We start from the raw sequence: 22,251 nt of genomic DNA on the forward strand, positions 1-22,251 counted from the left end.
CAAACTGATAAAAAAGCAGCAAATAAAACAAAGCCTAAGGTCTGTTGAGTTTGTATTAGCCTACTGAATCATCTTAACGTCTTGATTTCAGGATCGCTAAGAAATCTCGTCTTGTTATGTATTGTTTGCTCTCTTATGAGCAATTTTCCTTCTCAGACTTTACATAAGCATTGTGCTTGACGTATAGCCTAATAGTAATACTAACAAAATATATGTCAAAATCAAAATACAATCCTTAACGAAATTCTAAAGAATTATTGATTCATAAATAAAAACAGTAGAAGCTGTTTAATTGCACATTTTTAGCGTATTTTGTGCAGTTATCCGGCCGGTGCGATAATGCAAAGTTATCCAGCAGGACCGCACTGGTTTAGGATTTGGGGATTCCGTGCAGTTATCAAAAGTGTGCGTTGATACGTGTTGCAATTAACTTACGTCTACGGTACTGGTTGAGTTGCAATACTTCAAAGACCTAATTGCCATCACCTCAATTGACATTAACAACCTTATTTCCCACCTCACATGTTTAGGCCATGTCCACTCTGACTACAATTATATCTGGCCACAAAGTGATAATAAGACATGCAACAACTTCTCGTCTGAAGAACTGTTACCTTCTCTCCTATCTCTGTCAGGTCCCCAGCAGGAAGAATGTCAATGTCAGGCTGAAGACAGCAGGCTGAGATCACCTGTTGGTACCTGCCACGAAGAAAGAAACAAATTCACTACTACTGTATAGTAAAGTTGTATTTCACACAGTCTATTTCTCTCTCTCTCTCTTTCTGTTTGTTTGTAACTTCTCCACCCTCCCTTTCTCTCCCTCCCTCCTTCTCGTTTACTGTCTCCCTCTGAGTCTCTTACCATATGACCGAACAATAATAGATAAAGACTTCACAATGTCTCTCCCCTGTCTCTAGACAACTCTGTGCTCTCTACCACTTCAGCCTTTTTCTCTCTTCGCCTCTAAATTTCTCGTTGACTCCCCATCTTTCCACATATCTCCGGCTCTCTGTTTGTATCTGCCTCTCTCTTTCTTTTGTCCTTCCAGCCTTGTCTCTTTCAGACTCCCTCTCTCCATATCTCTCTCTGTCCCTTGAACCTTTCTCACCGACTCTTCCGCTTTCTCTCTTTCTTTCTCTATCCCTCTCACCCCCTCTCTCTCTTTCTTTGTAACAATGACATTATCGTAACATACTGACCTCACATGGTCAAAAGGTAGACCAAACGTAACGTTGTCTCTGAGGGATGCATTCAGCAGCCAGGCACGCTGAGCAGCATAGGAAACGGTATTGTACTTCCTGCACAAAAAATATGAAAATAATTACTATAGCAAATTAACATAATAGGTGGTGCATTCACAGAAATTGTTTGCTCTTACCGTTAACTTCCACAGAGGTGTGCAAAATCTAGAGTTCTGACCTTAAATTATGCAAATCTTTATCATTTTACCTTTGTCAAAGTTTGTTCTTCGTACTCACTTGTTCCAAAGTACTTGACCTTCCAATGTCCTCATTTCCCCCAACATGGCCGACAGCAGGGATGACTTCCCTGAACCGACCTGTCCCACCACAATGGTCAGCTTTCCTGTAGTAATGTCACATAAACGTATTTCAAGAAAAAATATCAAGAAAAGTACAGCCTTCATTTATGATTTAAAGCTTTACAACAAATGTTGAACGGTGTTCTACACTCTAGATGGCAATCTGATTTAGTACATTCATAATTCTCAAGAGTGACGGTACTTACCTTTAGGAACCACCAGGTTGATTCCACTGATGTTTGCTGTCTGTGATTCCGGCTCCCATGTAAAACTCCCATGCCGTAACTGAGAGGATTGTTGCAACGCATTTTGTTTAGTTCTGAGAGTTTAACTGACTATTCCATCTGGACAACGTTTCACTGTAATTAATCCATTTACACGATAACCATTATGATATTTCCATCTGCCTTTAAAAAATATTGAGTTATACAACATCAAGTGTAAGTGGAGAGATCAGAACAAGTCGGCCCTTTTCAAAATTGTCCATGTCAACCGTACAAAATACACTGGCCATGGATTTGGTGCGAGATTTAAGATTAGGGTGAAGGGTTAGAGTTGGAGTTAGGGTTAGGGTTAAGTTAAAGTTGAGGTAAGGGTAAGGAAGAGGGCTAGGTTAGAGTTGGTGCTAGGGTTAGAGTTGGTGCTAGGGTTAGATTTGGGTTAGAGTTGGGGTAAGGGTACGCGTAGACACAAGTTTAAGGTTGGGAATGGTGGTTAGGTTTAGGGTTAGGTTAAGTATTAGATTTGTGGTGAGGGTGACGAGTCATGTGTCAAGTTGGGAAATGGCTAAGCGTCCAAAATTTCTTGTAGCACCTGAAATTTGCTTTTGCATCAATTCAGAAAAACATGATATCATACATATCATACAAAGTTGCTAAACGTTATATTTCAAAGTTGAACCAACGGTGATGTACCTCAACAGAGACGTCATCAGTTAGGTTGTAGTCTGCTTGGGCTCGTAATAAGTTAAACTTCGTGTCTGAACTGTCCTCCGTATGTTCATGCTGTCCCATGTTTGTACTCTGTAGTTTCATGTAGATTGGCGGGGAATAAAAAGCAGTCAGAATGTGGAATAAGCCCAAGGGTATAACTTTGAAATCAGCTAATCAATATGCGTATAGAGTTGCTATCTTCAAGCAGGAGCATTGACTTAAGGATAAACTATATGGTATTGTGTATAAGAACAGGTTAGTGTAAATGTGTCATGAAAAAGACCTATAAACTCTTTGATCTAATAAAAAGGCAGAAAGCATTAGGTTAAACATGTTCTTGATCGATCACATCAATATTGAGACTATCCCGAGTTAATATGTTCTTATCCCACTGTTCGCCTTTATAGCTGTATCCATCTACCTCTATGCACGTTCAACTCTTTATTCTAAAGCTTATCTTTACTTGAATCATGTTTCACAGCAAAAATTGTCAATCGATGTCGAAGCGATATTGGACATCGCTATATTGTTTAATTGCCTGTTTCTAAGTCCTTCTTAGTTTCTTTCCCCGGACAGCCAAAATATGGAATTCTCTTTACTACAAATGCTTCCTTTCTGTCTACAACTTATCAGCCTACAAAACAAATGTCCACCGCTATCTCCGTGTGCAATTATTTCCAACTTCTTAGTTCATTGCCAGAGCTGGTCTAATGACCTTGCTCTGAGCAATCTCGTTAGAAAAGGTATTTCTCCTTTGAAAATGAAAATACGGCAAATATCAATTCAATATTGTCCTACCTCATTGATACTGTTGTCTGCAGTTACATTTCCATTCATTTGTTCAGCTTTAGCACCATACCGGAGCCCCTCTCCCAGCCCCTCGACCTCAAGCGACTGCAGGAACGGGCCCAGACGGTTGGTGGCCACCGAAGCGGCGGTGAAGAGCCCGAGGAGACCGGGTATCTCCGAGAAAGGGCCGTGCAGTGTGTAGAAGAGAGCGAGGGCGGTGAATGCGTCCGCAGACGTCAGGGGCTGGTCGTTGAAATACTCGTATGACCCAAAGGCCTGGAAATAGAAGAATCATAGCAATATATTCCCTTTTGTCTCAGACATGTATAGGTAAAGTAGCATAGCAAGTGGACTTCATAAAAGCAAAGGACAGCCAGAACAAAATTAAGATAACAGTTACTGATAGTATTCACTTGATGAAACTGAATGCACCCGGGCATTAACTTTACCTTTAATCTTTTGGATTTTTCTGAAGCTATGCGTACAGATTCATGTACAAAGGTCTAAATAAAACAATTCAAAACAAGTCAAATAAGTGATTGAATTCCATTTCTATCCATAGTAGATAAAACCAAAGTCATACTTACAATCAATGTTGCAACCAACGGACTCGCATTGTTGCAGAATACTGAAAAACCAAATCAGATAAGGGTTATTTTCAAAGTTATCTATACCCTATTACCATTGCAAGAACTAATCAGATAATTTGCCATAAATTTAAACAATTGGGTCTCCTGAAGATAACAGTAAATTAAAACACCACAATTTTCTCAAGGTACAAATATTGGAGACGTATTTCTTAATACATAAAATGTTAACAGTTTGTTTAATATCGACACATGCCAAAACTTAGACTGCGCTCCTATCTGAAACACCAATACCAATCAAAATTTGCCTCCATATAGCTATACTATAGGGTGAAGATAAAAAACCTGTACTCCGTGATCAAGATCGAAAAATTAGGAGATACGTGTGTTTACCTTTTAAAAGTACGTGATTGTTAGAAGAAAAAAAAACCTATTAATTAACTTTGCAGTTATATTCTTTACATTAGGTTTGATATGTATGTGCAGTTCCCTGCATGACTCGAGATGTTATAATGAGCTTTAACGTTGTATTGTCAATTCCATATTTGTTTATTTAGTGAACAATACACAGATGCAAAAAGAGAGCTTGAAGACAGACAGAAGACAGCTTACCATAAAGTCTTAACCAACAAAGCTGAGCGACCTTTTCATTTAAAGGTCGAAAATAAGCAAACATGTGCTTAATATAAACATAAAAAACAAGCGAAATTATAATATGCACAGTGTTAACGTTACCCCGATAACTATCCAGCTTCCCCCTCCGAGACGCATTATTATAATGTTCCTTATTTGCAACGATCATTCCAAAGCAATAAACCAATTTAGATCTGATGAGTGATGGCAACGCTGTCCTTACTTGCTAATATATTCCACCCTGCGTGTGTGTACAGTTGTCTGATCTCGTCTTTCCTGGCTTTCGTCACCTTCCCCACAAACAGGTATTCCCACGCATACAGCTTCAACAGCTTGATGCCCTGGTCATTGAAAAAAAATGACGAAAGCTCATTTGCAAGTTCTTGCCCGTGGGTAATGATCACATGTAGAAAAAGGGGGCTATTCTAGTGATGAATTTTACAGCTAAGAGCTACAAGCTAAGCATTTGGTGTTTGACTTCATTTCTGGAAGCAGTGGAAGACGGTGTGTCCCACTTTTTCTATGATGAGTGGGTTATGTAGCGTTAACAGCGTTATAGTTTTGTTTTCATCAGTAAACGTTCGGAAACTTTTGCGGGTTTTGAAAGAACACACCAACTTTGAAACACCCATTTCTATCAGTTGCAACATTTTCAATATATTTCAGTTTAAAACCACCTACTCGATATCCTAAAGTACCCTGAAATTAAATCAATGGACAAGAGTTACAGTTACAGTTACGCCAAAAACAGTTACTTACCCTCATCGACGTATTGTTATAGTCAAAAAGAAAATTATGAAATCGAATCATAAGCTTTTATTGATATTTATTGTTAAAAGAAATTCTATATCCACGTTCCTCTTGTTGTATTATACCATAAGAAATTGTATGTATTGGTGCCAACAAACCTACATCTGATTCAGTACGTTTTACCTGTTGGTGTCATTTAGGCACGTTGGTGAATATATCATAAACATGCACGATGTAAAATAATATCATGTAGCACTAGTCTAATACAACATATACACCAGTTAATGCTAGCATAGCATTCTAAAACAAAGGAATCACCTGGATTGACTCGTTTATCCACTTTAACCTGACGTCTGTTTTCGCCTGAAAACCAAGACAACAACATGCTTGTCAAAGTGTCTTATGATAATCATCATCATTATACTAGTCACATTGAAATAGGAACTATAGGCGGAATATGAGAACTAAATTGATCTTGTTGGCGAATTTATCGTTAGATGGTGTCTAAGGAAATGTAATTTTAATTACTTTTGTTTGACAGGATAAAAAAATTGAATATTTCAACTCTCAATATTGATGCCTTGTCTGAAACAGCTGTAATACATTTATTGATTAGGGGTTCACCCCTCCTCTCTTCCACTGACAATGCTAATGTACTGTATATTGCCCAGATGTATTTATTAGAAACCAAACGTTTTGTATAATTATTTTCTTTTGTCATAACTCCAATACTGTATTGTTCAATATCGGCATCATGTTTGTATTATTAATACGTGTATTTCATCTTTGTTATAAAGGCGATTCCCGTACTTTTGTGTTTTAGTTGTGTATTATTCATTGTATTTCGTTAGTTGTGCCGTGAACATAAGCTTTTAGCTTCAGTGCGGCACCACTGTGTGTTTAATTTTGTATGTTCTTCAATTAAAAAAAAGAAATGTAATAAAAATATATTTCCGGGTTTCAATCATACAAATAAAATAATGTTTAGCAATATCACAAATGATACTGTAGATGCAGAAATGTTCGCGGTGGATTAATGTTCGCGGTTTTTGCGGTGACCACTTCAGCGCGAGCTTAAACTTTTTTCTATCATTGTATTAGACTGCAGTCTATGGTGTTACCACGAACTTAAATCCACCGTGAATAGTACTTTTACCCGCTACCGCGAAATTAAATCCCCGCGAACTTAAATACATTTACAGTATCCAAAATATTCTCTGGCTATATTAGTCATAAATCAACAATATAACGGAAATAGCATGAAAACATACATCGCAATTGTTACTTTAAACGGTAGATCTAAAGATTCAGGCCCTACCATTTTCTTGGTGTTGACGTCGTGCATTTTCTTCATGATGAGCAGATCAACAGGTAGTAGAATGACGAGAAAGCCAACCGCTAAAACTGCATTCCACCCCAACTGGTAGTACAGGAGTATACTACCGGCTATAAGCTGTCATTGAGAGGGAAACACAAGTATACAGTCAATAAGCCAGTTCACAAATTAAACTATGCTGGCAAAATGTAGCAAGATCAAGTTAAAACGGTGTTTACAATGCAGTCCCAAACGTAAAGCAGTGCATTGTGTTAGCATTTAGTAACAATGATAACAGTGCAAGAATTATCATATATCTCGTTTGGAACCGCATCTATACACAGCCCTTCCTATACTGTGCAGTGCGATATGAACCAGACAGACTATAAACAACAACCTGACCATAACAGCCGTGCCAACAGTTTGATACATACGATCCTCATTAAGTACCACGAAAAAAAATTGTATGTCCTACCTGAAAGAGCGAAGCCCATGAGAAGTGGAAGAGAAAGACGAGGAAATTGAGCACAGTACAGCCCTCATTCATGTGGTTGGTCACCTGCCCCATGCTGATGTGGTCATTCTCCAACAGCCAGCTGGGCAGCCGCAGACACTTGTTGTAGATCATTGCCTGCCAGTAATGGTATTTATTGAAATTGGAGCATGAACAGATACCAAACATGTAATGAGGAGTTGATTTACATACTGATGTGGTCATTCTCCAATAGCCAGCTGTTCAGCCGCAGACACTTGTTGTAGATCATTGCGTGCCAGTAATGTAATTCATTTACATTGAAACATGAACAGATACCAAACATGCAAATGAGGAGCTGATTTGCATATAATGATGTGGTCATTCTCCAGTAGCCAGCTGGGCAGCCGCAGACAGTTGTTGTAGATCATTGCCTGCCAGTAATTCATTGAAATTTGAACATGAACGGATACCAAACATGCAAATGAAGAGCTGATTTGCATACTGATCTGCTCATTCTCCGGAAGCCAGCTGGAAAGCCGCAGACACTTTCTGTAGATCATTGCCTGTTAGTAGACATTATATGAAGAACAGAACAGGACACTGAACATGGCTACATTGTCAGAGGTATAAATTAAGGAGGTCACATGGATCAGGACACTCTAGCCATCACTAAACAGAGATCGTGGACAATGCAATTTATAGATAAAACTTCCTGGCCGTAGCCATCAGTCAACTGAGACGGTAGGTGATATATATTTCATGGCACCGGTCATCACCTAACAGAGACGGCGGGCAAAATAACCTTCCTGATACAAACCATCACTAAACAAAACGGTGGGCGATATAAACTTCCTGGCACTAGCCATCACTCAAAAGAGACGGTGGACGACATATACTTTCTGGTACTAGCTATTACCTTTGACAGATTCCATCACTTCACATGCGTAATTGGGACCATAAGTACGTGCCAAAGAAAAAGTCATCAAAAGTCAGTTATACTTGCGAACAAACAAATAACGGGGGCCGCCCTAAGATGCCCCCTGCCCTAAGATGCCCGGATTTTTTGCTGAGATTATTATGCATAAGTACGTGTTTGTTGCCACTGACTATGATGATTAGAAAGGTAAATAAACCAAGTCCGAACAAACAGCTTTTTTGTCTAATAAAAAAATTATTACACATATTCACTTCCCTTTTTTTTTGAAGACAGAATTTTCACAATAATGTTGGTAGCGTCGAATCACTGTGGTCACCTGTTACTAAGTATTGGTGGCTCGTGTCCATAAATAAACAATTAGTAAAGAACAGCCACACAATTGTCATACACAAAAGACATAAAACTTCACAAAACACTACAAATATTGGTCTTCAAATGTTTGTTGAGTAGAAGACCGGCCATAAAAAATAAGCATCATCGCCGTTGTTTTAACCTGGTAGTGTGGCAGACGAGCGAAAGACCAAAAGATTTGTTACTCTAACAAATGATTCGTACCGTCTATGAAAATGAATCTTCACAGAGTGATGTCGAATATGTTTCCCAATATGAGTTTTTTTTTTTTTGTGTGTCGTTTTTCGTAATTATTTTGTTAGTCGAGCCGTCGCATTCAGTGCATTTCGCCCATTTCCCATGAAAACACGACCTGGGTTGTGAAAGATTTAGCCAATCTCGCGGGAGACCAGAAGCACACACAATCGCAATTCTACTGTCAAAATAAAGCTAATATTTTATTAAATTAGAATTTCTATTTATGTTTGTCTATATTGGTCACCAGCTTCTGAAGAGAGCAAATTTCAAAAGCGGGGCAAGTTAGGGTGCACTGTCTAACGCAGCTCAAAATCGGAATTTATATTCACGATAACGTCCTCGGTATTTGCCAGTTGTAACGCGGAGGGTGAAAGGTTACGAACAGTATGGATGCCTTCTTTATTCAAGTATGGTCTCTAGATGAATATGTCAAAGATTCATTGATCAAAACTTGACCACTCTTTGGCAACTAGTGATGGAGCGCCGTGAGTTCGAGCGCGTGAAAAAGCGGGCATCTTAGGGCGGTCTCCGTTACAGACAGAAAAAGTACCCCGTTATAAGTCACTGAGAGATCCCTAACATTGAAAAAATAGTAATGACATACCTTCATGCCACATTCCAGCATCTTCCCAACCTTGAAGCTTAGTGCCATGGACGTAGCCTGTGCCCCTGTTCTCAGCACAGACACCACCAGTAACAGCACCAACAGGACAAAACCGTTCTGTAGAAACTCCCAAGGAGTCACCATGTACCTCTCCTGGAAACAGGGGGAAGGAAGATTGTAAAACTACATCATAGACAATAACAATGAAGATAATTGCATATCCATGTCCATTGGGACTAAATACAGTAATTCACCAGATACTTAACTTACAACCATTATCTATATGCTTTTTTACAAATGTGTAAACGAAATTACAGACCTTTGCCATTGCATCTTTCGCGAATGAATTGCATAGTACTTAACTGACAACATGAAATATTTGAAGATGCCTTCCTTTGCTAGGTGTGCACAATCTACAATATCAAACCATCGCGAGATGTATCCATCCCTACCTGTAGTATAATGGATTCTTCTGTTTGTTTATCTGTCTCCATGGTAACATAGATGATGATGAGTTTGAGGAGGAGAGGTGAGATGAGTAGGAACACCTGCGTCATCAGCATGAGGAACCCGGACAGGCCAAACTCCCTACTCAGCAGGAATGCCCGGATGTAGACCCCCCACAGAGACAGCTGCTTACCGGTCCTGTCTGCATTCTCCTACGTTAGAAAGTACATCGCAAGGAGGTGGTGTGATGGGGAGAAGATCAGCGCAAGTCTCGACCTAGTTCTCGCAACTCTCGCGAGAACTGGGTCACTCCATGATCAAGATGGACAGATAGCCATCGAAAATTACGTGTGTTTACCTTTAAAAAGTAGTCACTGCTTGATGAAAAATCCTTTTAACTGCGGACATGCGTGACTAATGAATCTCTTCAGCGACATTAAAAACTTTATTTGCAAGTTCATCACCGGAGTCTTATTGCAGGTACACATGGAAACATAGGAGACAAACATTAACGTTAACAGAAGGCATATAAATACCAACCAACAATTATGATAAAAGCATGTACAGAAGAAAAGATATCAAAACCAGATGCCCTGCTACTGTTCAATGAAAAGTAATTAGGGGGCCAATATCTTATCGATTTTCTTGCAAGCACTAACATACCAAAATTATAAAATTATACCATATTGTCATTATTTACTTACTTATGCTTTCCCAATACGACCAAAAAATAGATTAGATATTCATCTTATGTCCATTTCTTAGTAGAGACGGGGGACGCCATAAGCTTGCTGACACTTATACTGACAAGTACAAGCAACGTGTAATTTTGTATACATGACAGCCTACCTTTTCTCTTTTGTATACTTTTATCAGACGATCCAGGGCTACCTCTGCACTGATCTCCTGTAATCAGGCAAGCAAAAAATGCCGTATCTGGTCTGTCCATAGTACCACATTTGTCAACACTAAGTAATGTCATTTTAAAACGCAAAGAGGTTTGACTCCGTCGTACTCTGGGGCGGTTCTTTGGATTGGCTTATCATCTCAATCCGTATAACTGAGTTCAAAACCACATTTCCGACTAGCCTCTTTCAGGCTCAGCGGATCAGTGGTCTGATAGTAGAAATTGGACGAATAGCGTCAATAGCTATATACATAATCGTACGCTAGGGGAGTCGGACGGCCAGAGGAGTCAGTACGCGACCCACAGAGCCAGCAAGGAGTTGCCATTTTCTTTGATGTCATCTTATCGCTATCTAATAGGTGCGAAGTGGATAGATTATCCTTTTATTGCTCTCCCACTCGCCAGTGACGGTCTTGGCGGCAGCGACCTTACATGTGACACGAAGTGTCAGAGGTCACGAAAGTTTGAGAGTTATAACGGTCATCTGTCGACAGTCATGTAAGTTTTCTGCGGCATTTGTTGTTCTCTGACGTAGTTTGTGTACTGCGATTTCAGTCGTGAGTGCGTTGCGTTGGCCAGAACGTTTTTGGCTACGACAGCTTGCGGCAAGGCCAGGAAGATGCTGTGAGGAGATAACTCCTCTGGCCGGCTGACTCCCCTACCGTACTTTTGACTCTATTTGCACAATTTCTGCTATTAGACTACCTATCCGCGGAGCCTTGTAGATGCTAATTTCTCACCTCTGGTAGTCTTCCCAGCTGTTCTGCCTGTAGAGGTTGTTTGTAGCCCAACAGCAGCAGCCAGTCCATCCAGCTGAAGCTGAACCAGGACGGTAGGGACGCGTACGGCAGGGCAAAGCGCATAGCTTCATCCTGAAGGTCATTCGGTACTGGGACTTCGACTGGAGTTGTAGACAGGTACCGCTGGAAAGGGAGGTGTCATTAGCAGAAGTCTTCCTAATGTTAGGATTGCTAAAACTGAACTAAGGCGGTAGAGACGCGTACGGCAGGGCAAAGCGCATAGCTTCATCCTGAAGGTCATTCGGTACAGGGACTTCGCCTGGAGTTGTAGACAGGTACCGCTTTGGGGAAGGGAAGAGGTGATATCGTTAGCAAAACGTAGTTAACGTAGTCAAACATGTAGCGATATATTGGTGTCCATGGCGTAGAACCTCCAGAATGTCGTTCAGCACAAAGCTTAGGGCAGTAGTGACGCCAGTGTGCCCGAAAGGAAACGAAATGGCATTTCAAACTTGCCATGTTCAGGTGAATTCTGATTCAAAAAATCTTCTAGGTACAATTCCAAAAATTCATAAATCATTTATGAATTTCTGTCATTTCACAATACAATAATTCATAATATTTCCATGGTTTTTGTTTTCTTTCATTCCGTTCCATTTCACACTTTCTATACACCTAAACTAAACTTGCCCTGGAGAGCAAGTTGATTGAAATGTTCGACTACTCATAACACCTACTCTTTAGCATATTTTGTATGTCCACCTTCTACCACTGTTCACCTGACCAATGTGCACAGTCCACTTACCTTTTTGTACAGCACATATCCCTCCACCGCTACCAGCACCCCATACAGCAGTACTGAAGCCCAGGTTAGCTGGAACCGCAGGCTGCCTGTGCTCACACCCCTACTGTACAAGTGGGACAGTCTGAGGAGCTTGAACCCCCCTGACAGGATGTGGTACAATCCTAGAATCAATAGCAGCCTCGGACGATTCAACTTCTCCACCTGCAGTAACAATTAACAGTTCCTGAAAAGAGTCTTCTAATGATAGACTAATGCTAATGGTAACCTTTCATTTGACTTTCAGCAACTTCGGTTATAACTGGTATGAAATTCTCTATCGTCCATATCAAAATATAGTAATTTGGCACATGTACAGTGGATGGAAAAATGCAGCTAATGCTGCTCCACAAAATAGATGAACAATGTTTCGAAAATTCACAAACACCGATCGACATAAGAAGACAACGCAAACGTACCTTGATGTTACTTTACTTTTAACTTTGAATTTGAGATATTCTATTTTTACTGAATCCTATATAGTTTATCTGACTTTCCTCTATATTTGGTGGGAATATAACTAATCGAAGTGAAATAAATCAAAGATTTATCTATTTATGCAACGACATGTTTGTAATATTCCTCACCATTTGCGAACTACGCTATAATAAAAATGTACTTAGGTCCTAGACTCCATCGGACCTCATAATGGCTTACCAAGTTGTAGAACACACTCCCCAGTACAGTCGCTAGAAGAGCCATGATCCACGGTACGTACAGATGGGGGTGGTGGCCGGGGGTGAAACTGTCTGATAGAACACCCTCTCCAACCTACACGGAACAACAGTCTCATTACTGGTAAAACATAGGACTTGGTGATGGTACGGACTAAATAGCTTGAAAAACAATTTCGAAAAAAAGCAGGATGTCGCCCAACTAGTAATTTACCTTTTACGAATTAGACAGGTTAGACAATCAGGTAATAAAATACGTCAAATAACAATTACTCAACTGGAGTTTCAAAATAATATCCAGTTGCTTGTCATGAGTAATAGAGTCATTTCCAGATGGGGCGGCCATCTTGGATTTCCCAATGTCGTCCGGGGTTATGCAACAAAACGAGGTTTTGTAGGAGAGTCCCAAGTTCAAAGAATGTATCAGAGTCTTGGTAGGCCATCTTCAGTTGTAAGTTCTACCACTCTAACTTGAAATAAGCTGGATGACTCTGGAAAAACCAAGATGGCCACCCCATCTGGAAATGACTCTTTTCAGCAATTCAGCGAACCAAATTTAGCTATCGAAAACCTGTAAATTGTTCATTCTTGCTGTATTAGTTAACATTTCGTTCATATTTTTGAAATAGCTAATAAAAATACTTTGTTCATATTTGCTGTTACAGCTAAGCTGTCAACGATCTCTAACTGCCATTATTCGTCGATCAACAGAAGATTGCCAGAATTTAAAGATAGCCAGAGATCCGTGTGGATTTGTTAGAAGACAGGTCCATTTCGTCAGCAAGGCTGTCAGACGAACATTTGGTTAAGTCCGATATAATTTGAGCGTTTTAAATAAAAAAATTAGTTTGACTTATGGTAAGAACTATATAATAGTATGTTAACCTCGCTCATAGTGACGAACAGCAGCGCGAGAATGGTCATCCAGCGAACAGAGTGCCCTGGGAACAAGACACAGAGTCGGCTCTGTAGACGGGTGTAGTCATGGTGACGGCAGTGTCCTACAACGGCGACTGTTTGGAAAATCGATCAAACATCATTCAATTACCTTTGATAAAAAATTCAGCAAGGCATCATTCAACTTATTTTATTTGTTACTTACGTATAGTTTTGGTTATATATAATTTAACCTTTCATTTTAATCAGTTTCTGGGGGAGGCCCATGAACAGCCTCTTAGCCGCCCCCCCTCCCCCTTTTTTTCTGTAATATCATTTTATTTTAATTACAACATAAATACATGCAACTAAACAAATCAAAATCAAATCAAACCTGGAGTGTTACAAAAGCACAAATCATGTGTTACGCTTTTTGGCAGTGAACTGGTTAGTCTATAAGCGAAACAAAAAAACAGACAATAACGTACCCAGCATAACGGCAATTGGAAGAACAACCATGTGAGGAAGGAGGTTCAGACCATCCACGAGACACTCGAGTTCGTGTAGACCACTGTCGGGCTGTGGTATTGTGCTGTTCCATTGCTGTCCAAACGTGCTGTCACCCTGATGTCCGAACGTGCTGTGGTTTAATTTAGTCGCGTACGGCGATCCGCATAGTAAAGCCTCCATGGATCTGCTCGGAGTAAGTATTTTCAATGAATGATAATAATGTCTGGTGTATTTTGCCAGCCAGTAGGTACCCAAATTGTGAGTAATGAGGCTGTTTAATGAGGCACCTCCTCGAGCACGAGACCCGGGGCCGTTTTACGTCCCTCCCGAAAGACAGTTTCGTGGAAAGCTTCGTGAGGCTACTGCAATCCGGTCGTTCTTAATCTTGGTTGGGGGACTCCCATCCAAGAACTGTCCGGATTGAGGGATCGGATGTATCCAACGCACCATGCGGCCGAAGCTGAACATCTAAACGTAAATAGAATAGCTTTCCACCTGGATTCTAGTCTAAAGTGGACTGGTTAGTACGTCTCCCTTTGTGTCAGGTTCCGGGTACGAGCTTAAACAAACAGCATGGCAGCCTCTGAAAGAACTGCTGAGTTAGTACCAGCTCCCAGGGGACTAACGCACGGAGGGTCACTAAGAAACTCGAATAAGCTAGCAGTACCAACATGCAGAACTGTTAGGTTTTCCAATAGCCCAGTCCCATCATTGCTGCGCACTGCTCTCAATTCCATGAAGTGATCTAGACGATATTAGATCTTTTTAAATCTAATATCGTCTAAATTATCTCATAGGTTAAAACCTATGAGATAATTTTAACGTCAATACATTATTTCAATGCTGTAGTGTGAATTGTTTTAAATGTATGATGTTGTGTAACAATATGTGACGCACGAGATGGTGTATTGTAATACATCTTTTGTTTTGTAAAGAGGGCACAATTCAGCCTTTGGCTGCCACGCCGCTCTGACAAATAAACCATTTGATAGATAGATGATAGATAGATAAACTTGAACGTGACTTGTCCTGACCTAACAGTGTTATGAAGGGTCCAAAGATCGCGCTTTCAATGTCAACACTACAAATGGTATCTGAAGTAAGAATGCGATCAACCTCTCAGTTCGGGGGAGAAAACATGACTATTGTACACGGACGGCATATATTAGTGTAACTTTGTTTTTAACTAAAAACATTACTCAGATATTTGTGCTACATGTGCCGTCGTACGCTAGTATCGAAAAACAGTATCTTCTAGGGAGTGGCTAATTTCAGCCTGTAAATGCTATGAACAAAATTTGTATACTATTTGTACGCTGGCATTTTTTCATCCTGATAGAAAGTAAATGTACTCAAATAATAAAAAAATGGATGCAAATCTATCTATCTATTTATCTAGAGAAAGAGAGGGAGAGAAAGAAAGAGAGAGATGCCTAAACAAACATGAATGAAAGCTTTTAGGTAATTTAAGACGTTTTGGCCCGTTGGCAGGAACCTTAAAATATACTATGTTGCAAAGGATCATGTGAAGTTTACAGATGAATACATGCACTATTTATAGGGCTAGGGGTTGTTTACACTGCGTACTGTGATAGTTAGGGATTGATCGATTTTTTCTCAAATATATATTTATCAAAGTTAGATAATGCCAACCATCACATATCAAGGGTATCAGAATCTGGCATCTTTTGTTTCGCCCTAGCCCCATCTTTTCTGGTAAAAGTTTCTAGCTATGGGACACTTCTCAAGCGCAAGCAGGTGGAAAGTTTGACCTATGGCCCCACTTTAAAATTAGGTCACCCATCACGGGGCATACAACTGTGTACATCTTTGTTCGTTTCAACAGGAAAAAGAGCAAAGGTCCTATCTCATAACACGAAAAGTACTGTCGATAAATACATTGACATGAAAACATCTCTTGTTGTTTTACTGTTGTAAAATATAAATTTAATTGAGATAGTTTCGTAAAGTTTGAAAACCAAAGGCTAATTCAAGTTATGTATCTCAGATTGAATGAATTGGAGGGTTCCCGACTTACAGTGTTGAAGGGTCAAAGAAAGCCTGTTCAAGAAAACAAGATCTATCTACCACTCCAAATCGAATACCATTCCATATTCAGATATAAAGCTACAAACCAAGAACTTTCCGACCGTTCCCCTATGTAGTCAGTACTATAAATGTCGCTAGAGACCAATTCGATGTTCCATTAAGAACTATAACCACATGCCAAAACATCAAATTACACACCAGGTAAAAACTATGCCTCGGGGCGACGGTAACAAAATAACGCTACTCAAAATAAACAGAGACAAGAAAGGCAGCATTTTCGCGAACAACATTTCGCGAAAATGCAGAATGTTTTCCCCGAGCAATTTGTCGCCTTATTGGAACGTCTCTCACACGTAGCAGTAAGTCAATACTATGCCGTTCGGCTTGCCCTACGTTTACATTATACAACTTATACATGTATGCTAACGCAGTTCTAAAACCGGGTCCTGACAGAAGAAGACATAAAAGAAACACCACCCAAACAATTTGTTTCCCCTTTCTGGGGAGTAGGAAAATGATAATGAAGTAGACAAATAATTACAAAAATAATATGGAGAAGAGAAGTAAACTCACCTGCACTGTCCCGTTTCAACTATTGACCTTTGGAGATCAGATGACCTCTCTTGATAAGGGCAGGTATTCCTTTTCATTGATTGATGCAAATGACGGTTGGACTTTTAGCTACCTGATACGTTACTAACTTAAAGTTATTTGGGTGGACACTTTCGTAGTGGAAAGAGTACAGTATTTGTAATGACGGGGAAAGATAAAGTTGCCCCGGAAATGAACACTGTTGTACCAAAACACAGTGTAGCGTAAGCCTTCTATCATTTATAGAAAATGTAGGTCAATCTTGTTTACAGAGGGTGGTCATTTACCCTTTGACCCTACCGGGCCAGTTTGTTTGCCCCTTGGCCACACTAGCCAACCTTCAAGCAGATATGGGGGTTGGTTTGTTTAAAACGACGATTATTAAGCATTTGTGTTAGGTATGCTGAATATTTTGCCGTGTACTTTAAAAATAGAACAGAATCCATACATGCTAGCCCCATGGGCATGAATTTGCAATAAAACATTTCATTGTATAACGCCTTTGAAGCGAAAAAGCACATTTAATGCATTATGAATGGGTTATTGTCCAAAGTAATTCCTAAGCTACTTTACGGTAAAATACGCTTAATAAAAGTGTTAACAAGCAAAAAAAAACAATTACCGCCTTTCCCCGATTTTTAATCGCGAAAACCGCATATAGTGAAACATAGCGTAAAAGACGCTAAAACATGCTGTATTGTATTCTTCAGTTGGGAACCACTGAGTCGACTACGAGACGAGCATTTCTTTCTTACCATTTATGCCATAACTTTTCGGCATTTGTGAAAATTTCAGGAGGCAATAATACTGCGGTCGTCACTTTTCTTTGCTGCCCCGTTAGTAAACAGAACACTCCTATTTAGTCGACTCGACAGCGTGTGTAAACCCATCCAATGTTGACGAAATGTCAGATGACGTTGATGCTCCTCTTCCCACCAACGTACAGGTCGGAGACATCCTTACCTTACTGAAGAATGGTAGCCTCCATTGCAGGCTCCGAACGGGGCTGTTTTTATTGGGGGGGGGGGGGGGGCTGGCCCTGAGCGCTGGTAGAATTTCTTATGCTGGGAAAGGGAGGTTGCCGAGGAAGGGGGTTTGCTGTGGAAGATTATAGTTTTGCCCCGTTTTGGCAAGCTCACTGTCTCGGCAAAATCCCTTTCCCGGCATAAGATAACCTACTCAACCCCCTAAAATAAAAACTAGTTCCGTTCGCAGCCTGCAACGGAGACTAGAAGAATGGAGGGTTAGGTGCAAAGAAATTCATGTGAGTTAGACTTATAAATCCACAAAAAAAATAGGAATATCTGATCTAGTTGGATGTAAATTAAATTTTCTACAGTATTGCTATGTAGGTACGTTCTACCAAATATGTATAAATGAATATGTTAATAAACCTGCATACCTGCATACCATAAACATAAAAAAATTCATATTAATAACTATTTACTCGGTTTGATATTGATATCAATTAAATTAAAACAAATCAAACTGGTTTTACAGAATTGAAGAAGGCAATGATACTTTACCCATCTTTGCAGAATAGATTGACCGAATTCCAAATATTTTGCTTAAGACAGATAAATCAAAAACATTAAGAAATTATTTTCTGTGAAGAATTAAATCCGCACCGTAGAAACTCCTTGTCAAATTGGGCGTACATTTTGAAGTACCATTTGAACATTTTTGATCTGAAGAAAAATTCCTTCCGTGACTTTGTTAGCCAATATCTTCTATACCTTCTCCTAAGTTTTTATGAAGATTGGTAAAATACTGTGGAAGCTATAAAGAAAGTCCGTGATCAGTCCGTCTGGGGTCCAAACGGACCCCAGCCAAAAAGTGCAGCTTTTGAAACAAAGTTTTGAGTCTAACTCCCTAACTACTTATCCTATCACCACCAAACTTTTAGGGGATAATAAAAATGTAAAACTAAATCCTCATACAAACTTTTGTGTCATCACCATATAATATGACGACATTATGACGTCATTTAGCTTATAAGGGCGGCCATCTTGGATTTTGACTAATGACGTCATGAAATTAGCATAAATTGTGAATTTGAATCATTATAATAGCATTGAACTTTTAGAATTTTATTGTTGTAAGAATATATGCATGTTTTACCAAGAAAACCTTGTTTAAATCGAAATTGGATTTTTTTGGGCAAAAATATGCCTGTCATAATTCCGTTACCATGGCAACCCCAAATAATGATAAATTTTTTTTTGACAAAAAAATTTTGCTAACAATATTTTGTGTTATATCACCAAGTTTCATAGCTTTAGCACTAGCCGTTCATGAGTTACGCGACATAATAGTTGCTGAGGGCCTCAAAATTCCCCTCTCTGGTCAGAATAGGTTTAGTGCAAAACATGGTCCTTCTGATCTTTTGCATACATTATGATAATGAGGTGGAATTAGTAACACCTTAACATGTCAAAATATTCCTCTTACGTTGACGAAGCAATGTATGTACAATGATCACCGATAGGAATTGGAACTGAGATTTTATGAACAAAACATTTTGGGGTCCGTTTGGACCCCACTCGGTCATTTTAGTCGCAAAAAAAGGTCGGGTGCTTGAGGGTTAAATCCGCACCGTAGAAACTCCTTGTCAAATTGGGCGGAGATTTAAAACGCGGCTTCGAATGTACGTAAAGGAATGACATTCAATAATTGTGATAAAAATCTTATGGTAGGTTACCGGGCGGCGTTGTGTAATTTTTCAAAAACTTATTTGAAAAGTACAGTTCATCAACTAATCAACTTCGGCTCGAGTTTAGCCTTTTACAATAATTCGCACAAACACACAGAACGAATATATTCCAACAGCTTTATTGTATGCATTTTTCCACTTATAAATCAATATCATTTCGATAGATAAGTCTGTATTCTCAACACACATGTGTCATGCACATCTTGGATAATGTCAAGAATATTTCATCTTGTCATCTTGAATATTTTTCGAATCACCTTTCCGATTAAGGCCACAGCTAAAACCCCATACTATGTCATCAACCAGCAAAATGCCAAAATTTTCAAAAAATATCCCCCCAAAAAGGCTTTCAAAGTTAGTTAACAAAATATGATATTGTTGCGTCACCCCTGTAGGCATCAGTTTACACAAGTCGGTATACTATTATTATCATCAAGTCTCATAATTCTACCGGATGCTATAATACCTCCACATCTTTTTTTTTACAGAGGCCTTCTCAAGATTGCCTTAAACACCTAAATATCGGTATCATGGGTATGCAGTGTAAATCGCTTTAAATTCACGTAACTTAAAGTTCATCAGTGTTGGTAAAATTCGTTCTGAATAAAGTTCAAACAGTCGAAAATTTGGGTAAGCCGAATTTTTTGCTGTTGGCAGTTAACTTTATCCAGGGTTAAATTCATATATTTTTGTTGATATGGCACTTGGTGGAATTATGAGACATTATATATTGTAGCATACAAAACGGAGTCTTTTTGTTCTTTGCCTGCCAATGTTTCTCCACTCTTGTGATATGGCTATGTCGCAGACATGACTAAGGCTCAAGACCAGACCTTGACAACGTCGGTATGGAATGTATTGGGTAGGGTTCAAGGTCTCGGAGAGCGGCCTTGTCACGCTAGTCTACTTCTAATCTGGTGGTATCTCACTGCACGTGGGGCACTAGTGCGGTACTGCGGGGTTCGAAAGATTACAGGGTTGTAGACAACGTACACAGAAATAGACAGAAATAGACAGAAACTGGACACCAGCATTCTTACCTGGTGAAAGAATTTTACTGTACCATACTGTACTGTACTGTACTCTGTTCTGCTCTACTAATGTCAACTCTAGTCTATTCTACTCTACTATGGTCTACTCTACTCTACTTTACTGTGCTCTACTCTACTATTCTGTTTCCAAGAAGTAAAAATATTCAAAGAAAGTCTGATAAAGAACTGTACTTACGCTGTATCCCTTAATCACAATTTTTTGTTGCTGGCCACCATTTCTAATGGGTTAAAGCTGGATCACAATTCTCTAAGCCATGCCGCACGTAATGTTCGTCACCACAGACACGTCTGTTGGCAGCTTGCCCAGCTCGACTCCAGTGCAAGGCCTGTGACGTTTCACAGCAGAATTCTGTTGTTTGGCACGGTGAAACAGGTCCACTTCAGGCGGCATTACAATACTTTAAACCATTGCAAAACCCATTCTTGGTGTGATTATATGTGCAATCTGGACAGTTTTGGAGTGATATGGGCAAGAAATACTCTATATGTGTTTGATTAGTTGTACAAAATGGCCTTTTTTTATCTTAGGATTTTTAGCACCTCCTGAGATAGTACAACTACCTCTAGTTGCCTGTTGTGAACCTACTGATTTGGAGGGTTTACGTGCATTTACATACAAGCCGTAAAAATCATTGGAAATGCGTTTGGCGGCAGTTCTGATGGTTTGATTCGTGAGATAGCAACAACGTTAACTTTCTTCCATTTTCCCATAGGATTACATACATTACTGGACAGATATATATTAGAACTGTGCAGTTACTCCCTTACAGTGCTGTCGAATATTCCTGCAGATAAAGGCACATCAAAAGCTTCCTAGAACGCAATTTTTTGCTAACAGCTTCGTGTACATATCACATCCTCTTTTTGTCGTCTCAGCGGTCTGGGGAACCAGTAAAACTTTACGAACAGATAATTGTTTTCGGTTTTCATGCTCGGTGGGTGCACGTGACCGCCAACAACCAATCAGCAGGCTGACAATGGGGATATTGAACCTACACATTTGCACCCTTAATCTCCAAGCAGATGTTCTGAGAAAATGTGTTAGGTTTTACTGTTACTACGGCTCTGCAGCGGGCTTTGTATGTTTGTGTACTTGTCTTTGAACAACATGAATCTAGGAGCTAGCTGTGGCTGCATCTTGACGATATTTTTCAGGTGCGTAGCGGTTGTAAAAAGGAAGCGCTTTTTACGGCTCTGCAGCGAGCTTTGTACGTAAGTGCTTTTGTCTGTAAACATCAGAACTCAAGATGTTGTGCATGGACCTTCGTGATATTTTGGTAGGTGTATAGCGGTTGTAAAAACTAAGGTCAGGTTAAAACGTTCAAATGGCTTTTTTCATCGGTACTGCAGCAGGCTGTGTATGTTTGCATATTTACAACATAATGAGCGATGTAGATGGTTCTAGCAGGAAGTTGCGGTACTACAGCGGAGGGAACTTTAACCTTCAAACCACCGTACCTTTTTTGTGACGTAGATTACCGTATGGGGTCAAAACTGACCCCATAACGTTTTGTACAAATACAGTTTTTTAGGTGACTCTTTTTGTGATTTGTTTATATGTATAGTTTCATTGATCTATGTGGGACAGTTTGACATGATTAGGTGAGAATAATTTTTGCTCATTATCATAATTCATGCAAAAGATCATGGGGACCACATTTTGCACTAACGCTATTCAGACCGGGTAAGTTTTTTTATGCC

General features: G+C 39.6%; 1 protein-coding gene across 2 annotated transcripts in view; it reads right to left on the reverse strand.

Moving 5' to 3' along the window:
- LOC118405793 (ATP-binding cassette sub-family C member 9-like) overlaps window positions 1-17,034 on the reverse strand; it is a 39,702-nt gene extending 22,668 nt beyond the window's left edge. Inside the window, exons 1-20 of one of the 2 annotated variants that reach the window (XM_035805546.1) lie at window positions 16,768-17,034; window positions 14,124-14,329; window positions 13,645-13,772; window positions 12,743-12,856; window positions 12,050-12,250; window positions 11,245-11,427; window positions 10,447-10,503; window positions 9,603-9,809; window positions 9,151-9,303; window positions 7,022-7,177; window positions 6,550-6,684; window positions 5,550-5,594; window positions 4,705-4,822; window positions 3,849-3,889; window positions 3,271-3,537; window positions 2,455-2,562; window positions 1,747-1,825; window positions 1,479-1,584; window positions 1,200-1,298; window positions 615-699 (exon numbers count right to left, since the gene is read on the reverse strand). In XM_035805546.1, the coding sequence (XP_035661439.1) occupies window positions 615-699; window positions 1,200-1,298; window positions 1,479-1,584; window positions 1,747-1,825; window positions 2,455-2,562; window positions 3,271-3,537; window positions 3,849-3,889; window positions 4,705-4,822; window positions 5,550-5,594; window positions 6,550-6,684; window positions 7,022-7,177; window positions 9,151-9,303; window positions 9,603-9,809; window positions 10,447-10,503; window positions 11,245-11,427; window positions 12,050-12,250; window positions 12,743-12,856; window positions 13,645-13,772; window positions 14,124-14,329; window positions 16,768-16,844 (2,565 nt within the window). In that variant the 5' untranslated portion in view covers window positions 16,845-17,034. The remainder of the gene's footprint in view (window positions 1-614; window positions 700-1,199; window positions 1,299-1,478; window positions 1,585-1,746; window positions 1,826-2,454; window positions 2,563-3,270; window positions 3,538-3,848; window positions 3,890-4,704; window positions 4,823-5,549; window positions 5,595-6,549; window positions 6,685-7,021; window positions 7,178-9,150; window positions 9,304-9,602; window positions 9,810-10,446; window positions 10,504-11,244; window positions 11,428-12,049; window positions 12,251-12,742; window positions 12,857-13,644; window positions 13,773-14,123; window positions 14,330-16,767) is intronic. The other variant, XM_035805547.1, reaches the window with a different exon arrangement.
- Window positions 17,035-22,251: the final 5,217 nt, after the last annotated feature.

The sequence above is a fragment of the Branchiostoma floridae genome, chromosome 18 (assembly GCF_000003815.2).
Source record: "Branchiostoma floridae strain S238N-H82 chromosome 18, Bfl_VNyyK, whole genome shotgun sequence".
Classification (NCBI taxonomy): domain Eukaryota; kingdom Metazoa; phylum Chordata; class Leptocardii; order Amphioxiformes; family Branchiostomatidae; genus Branchiostoma; species Branchiostoma floridae.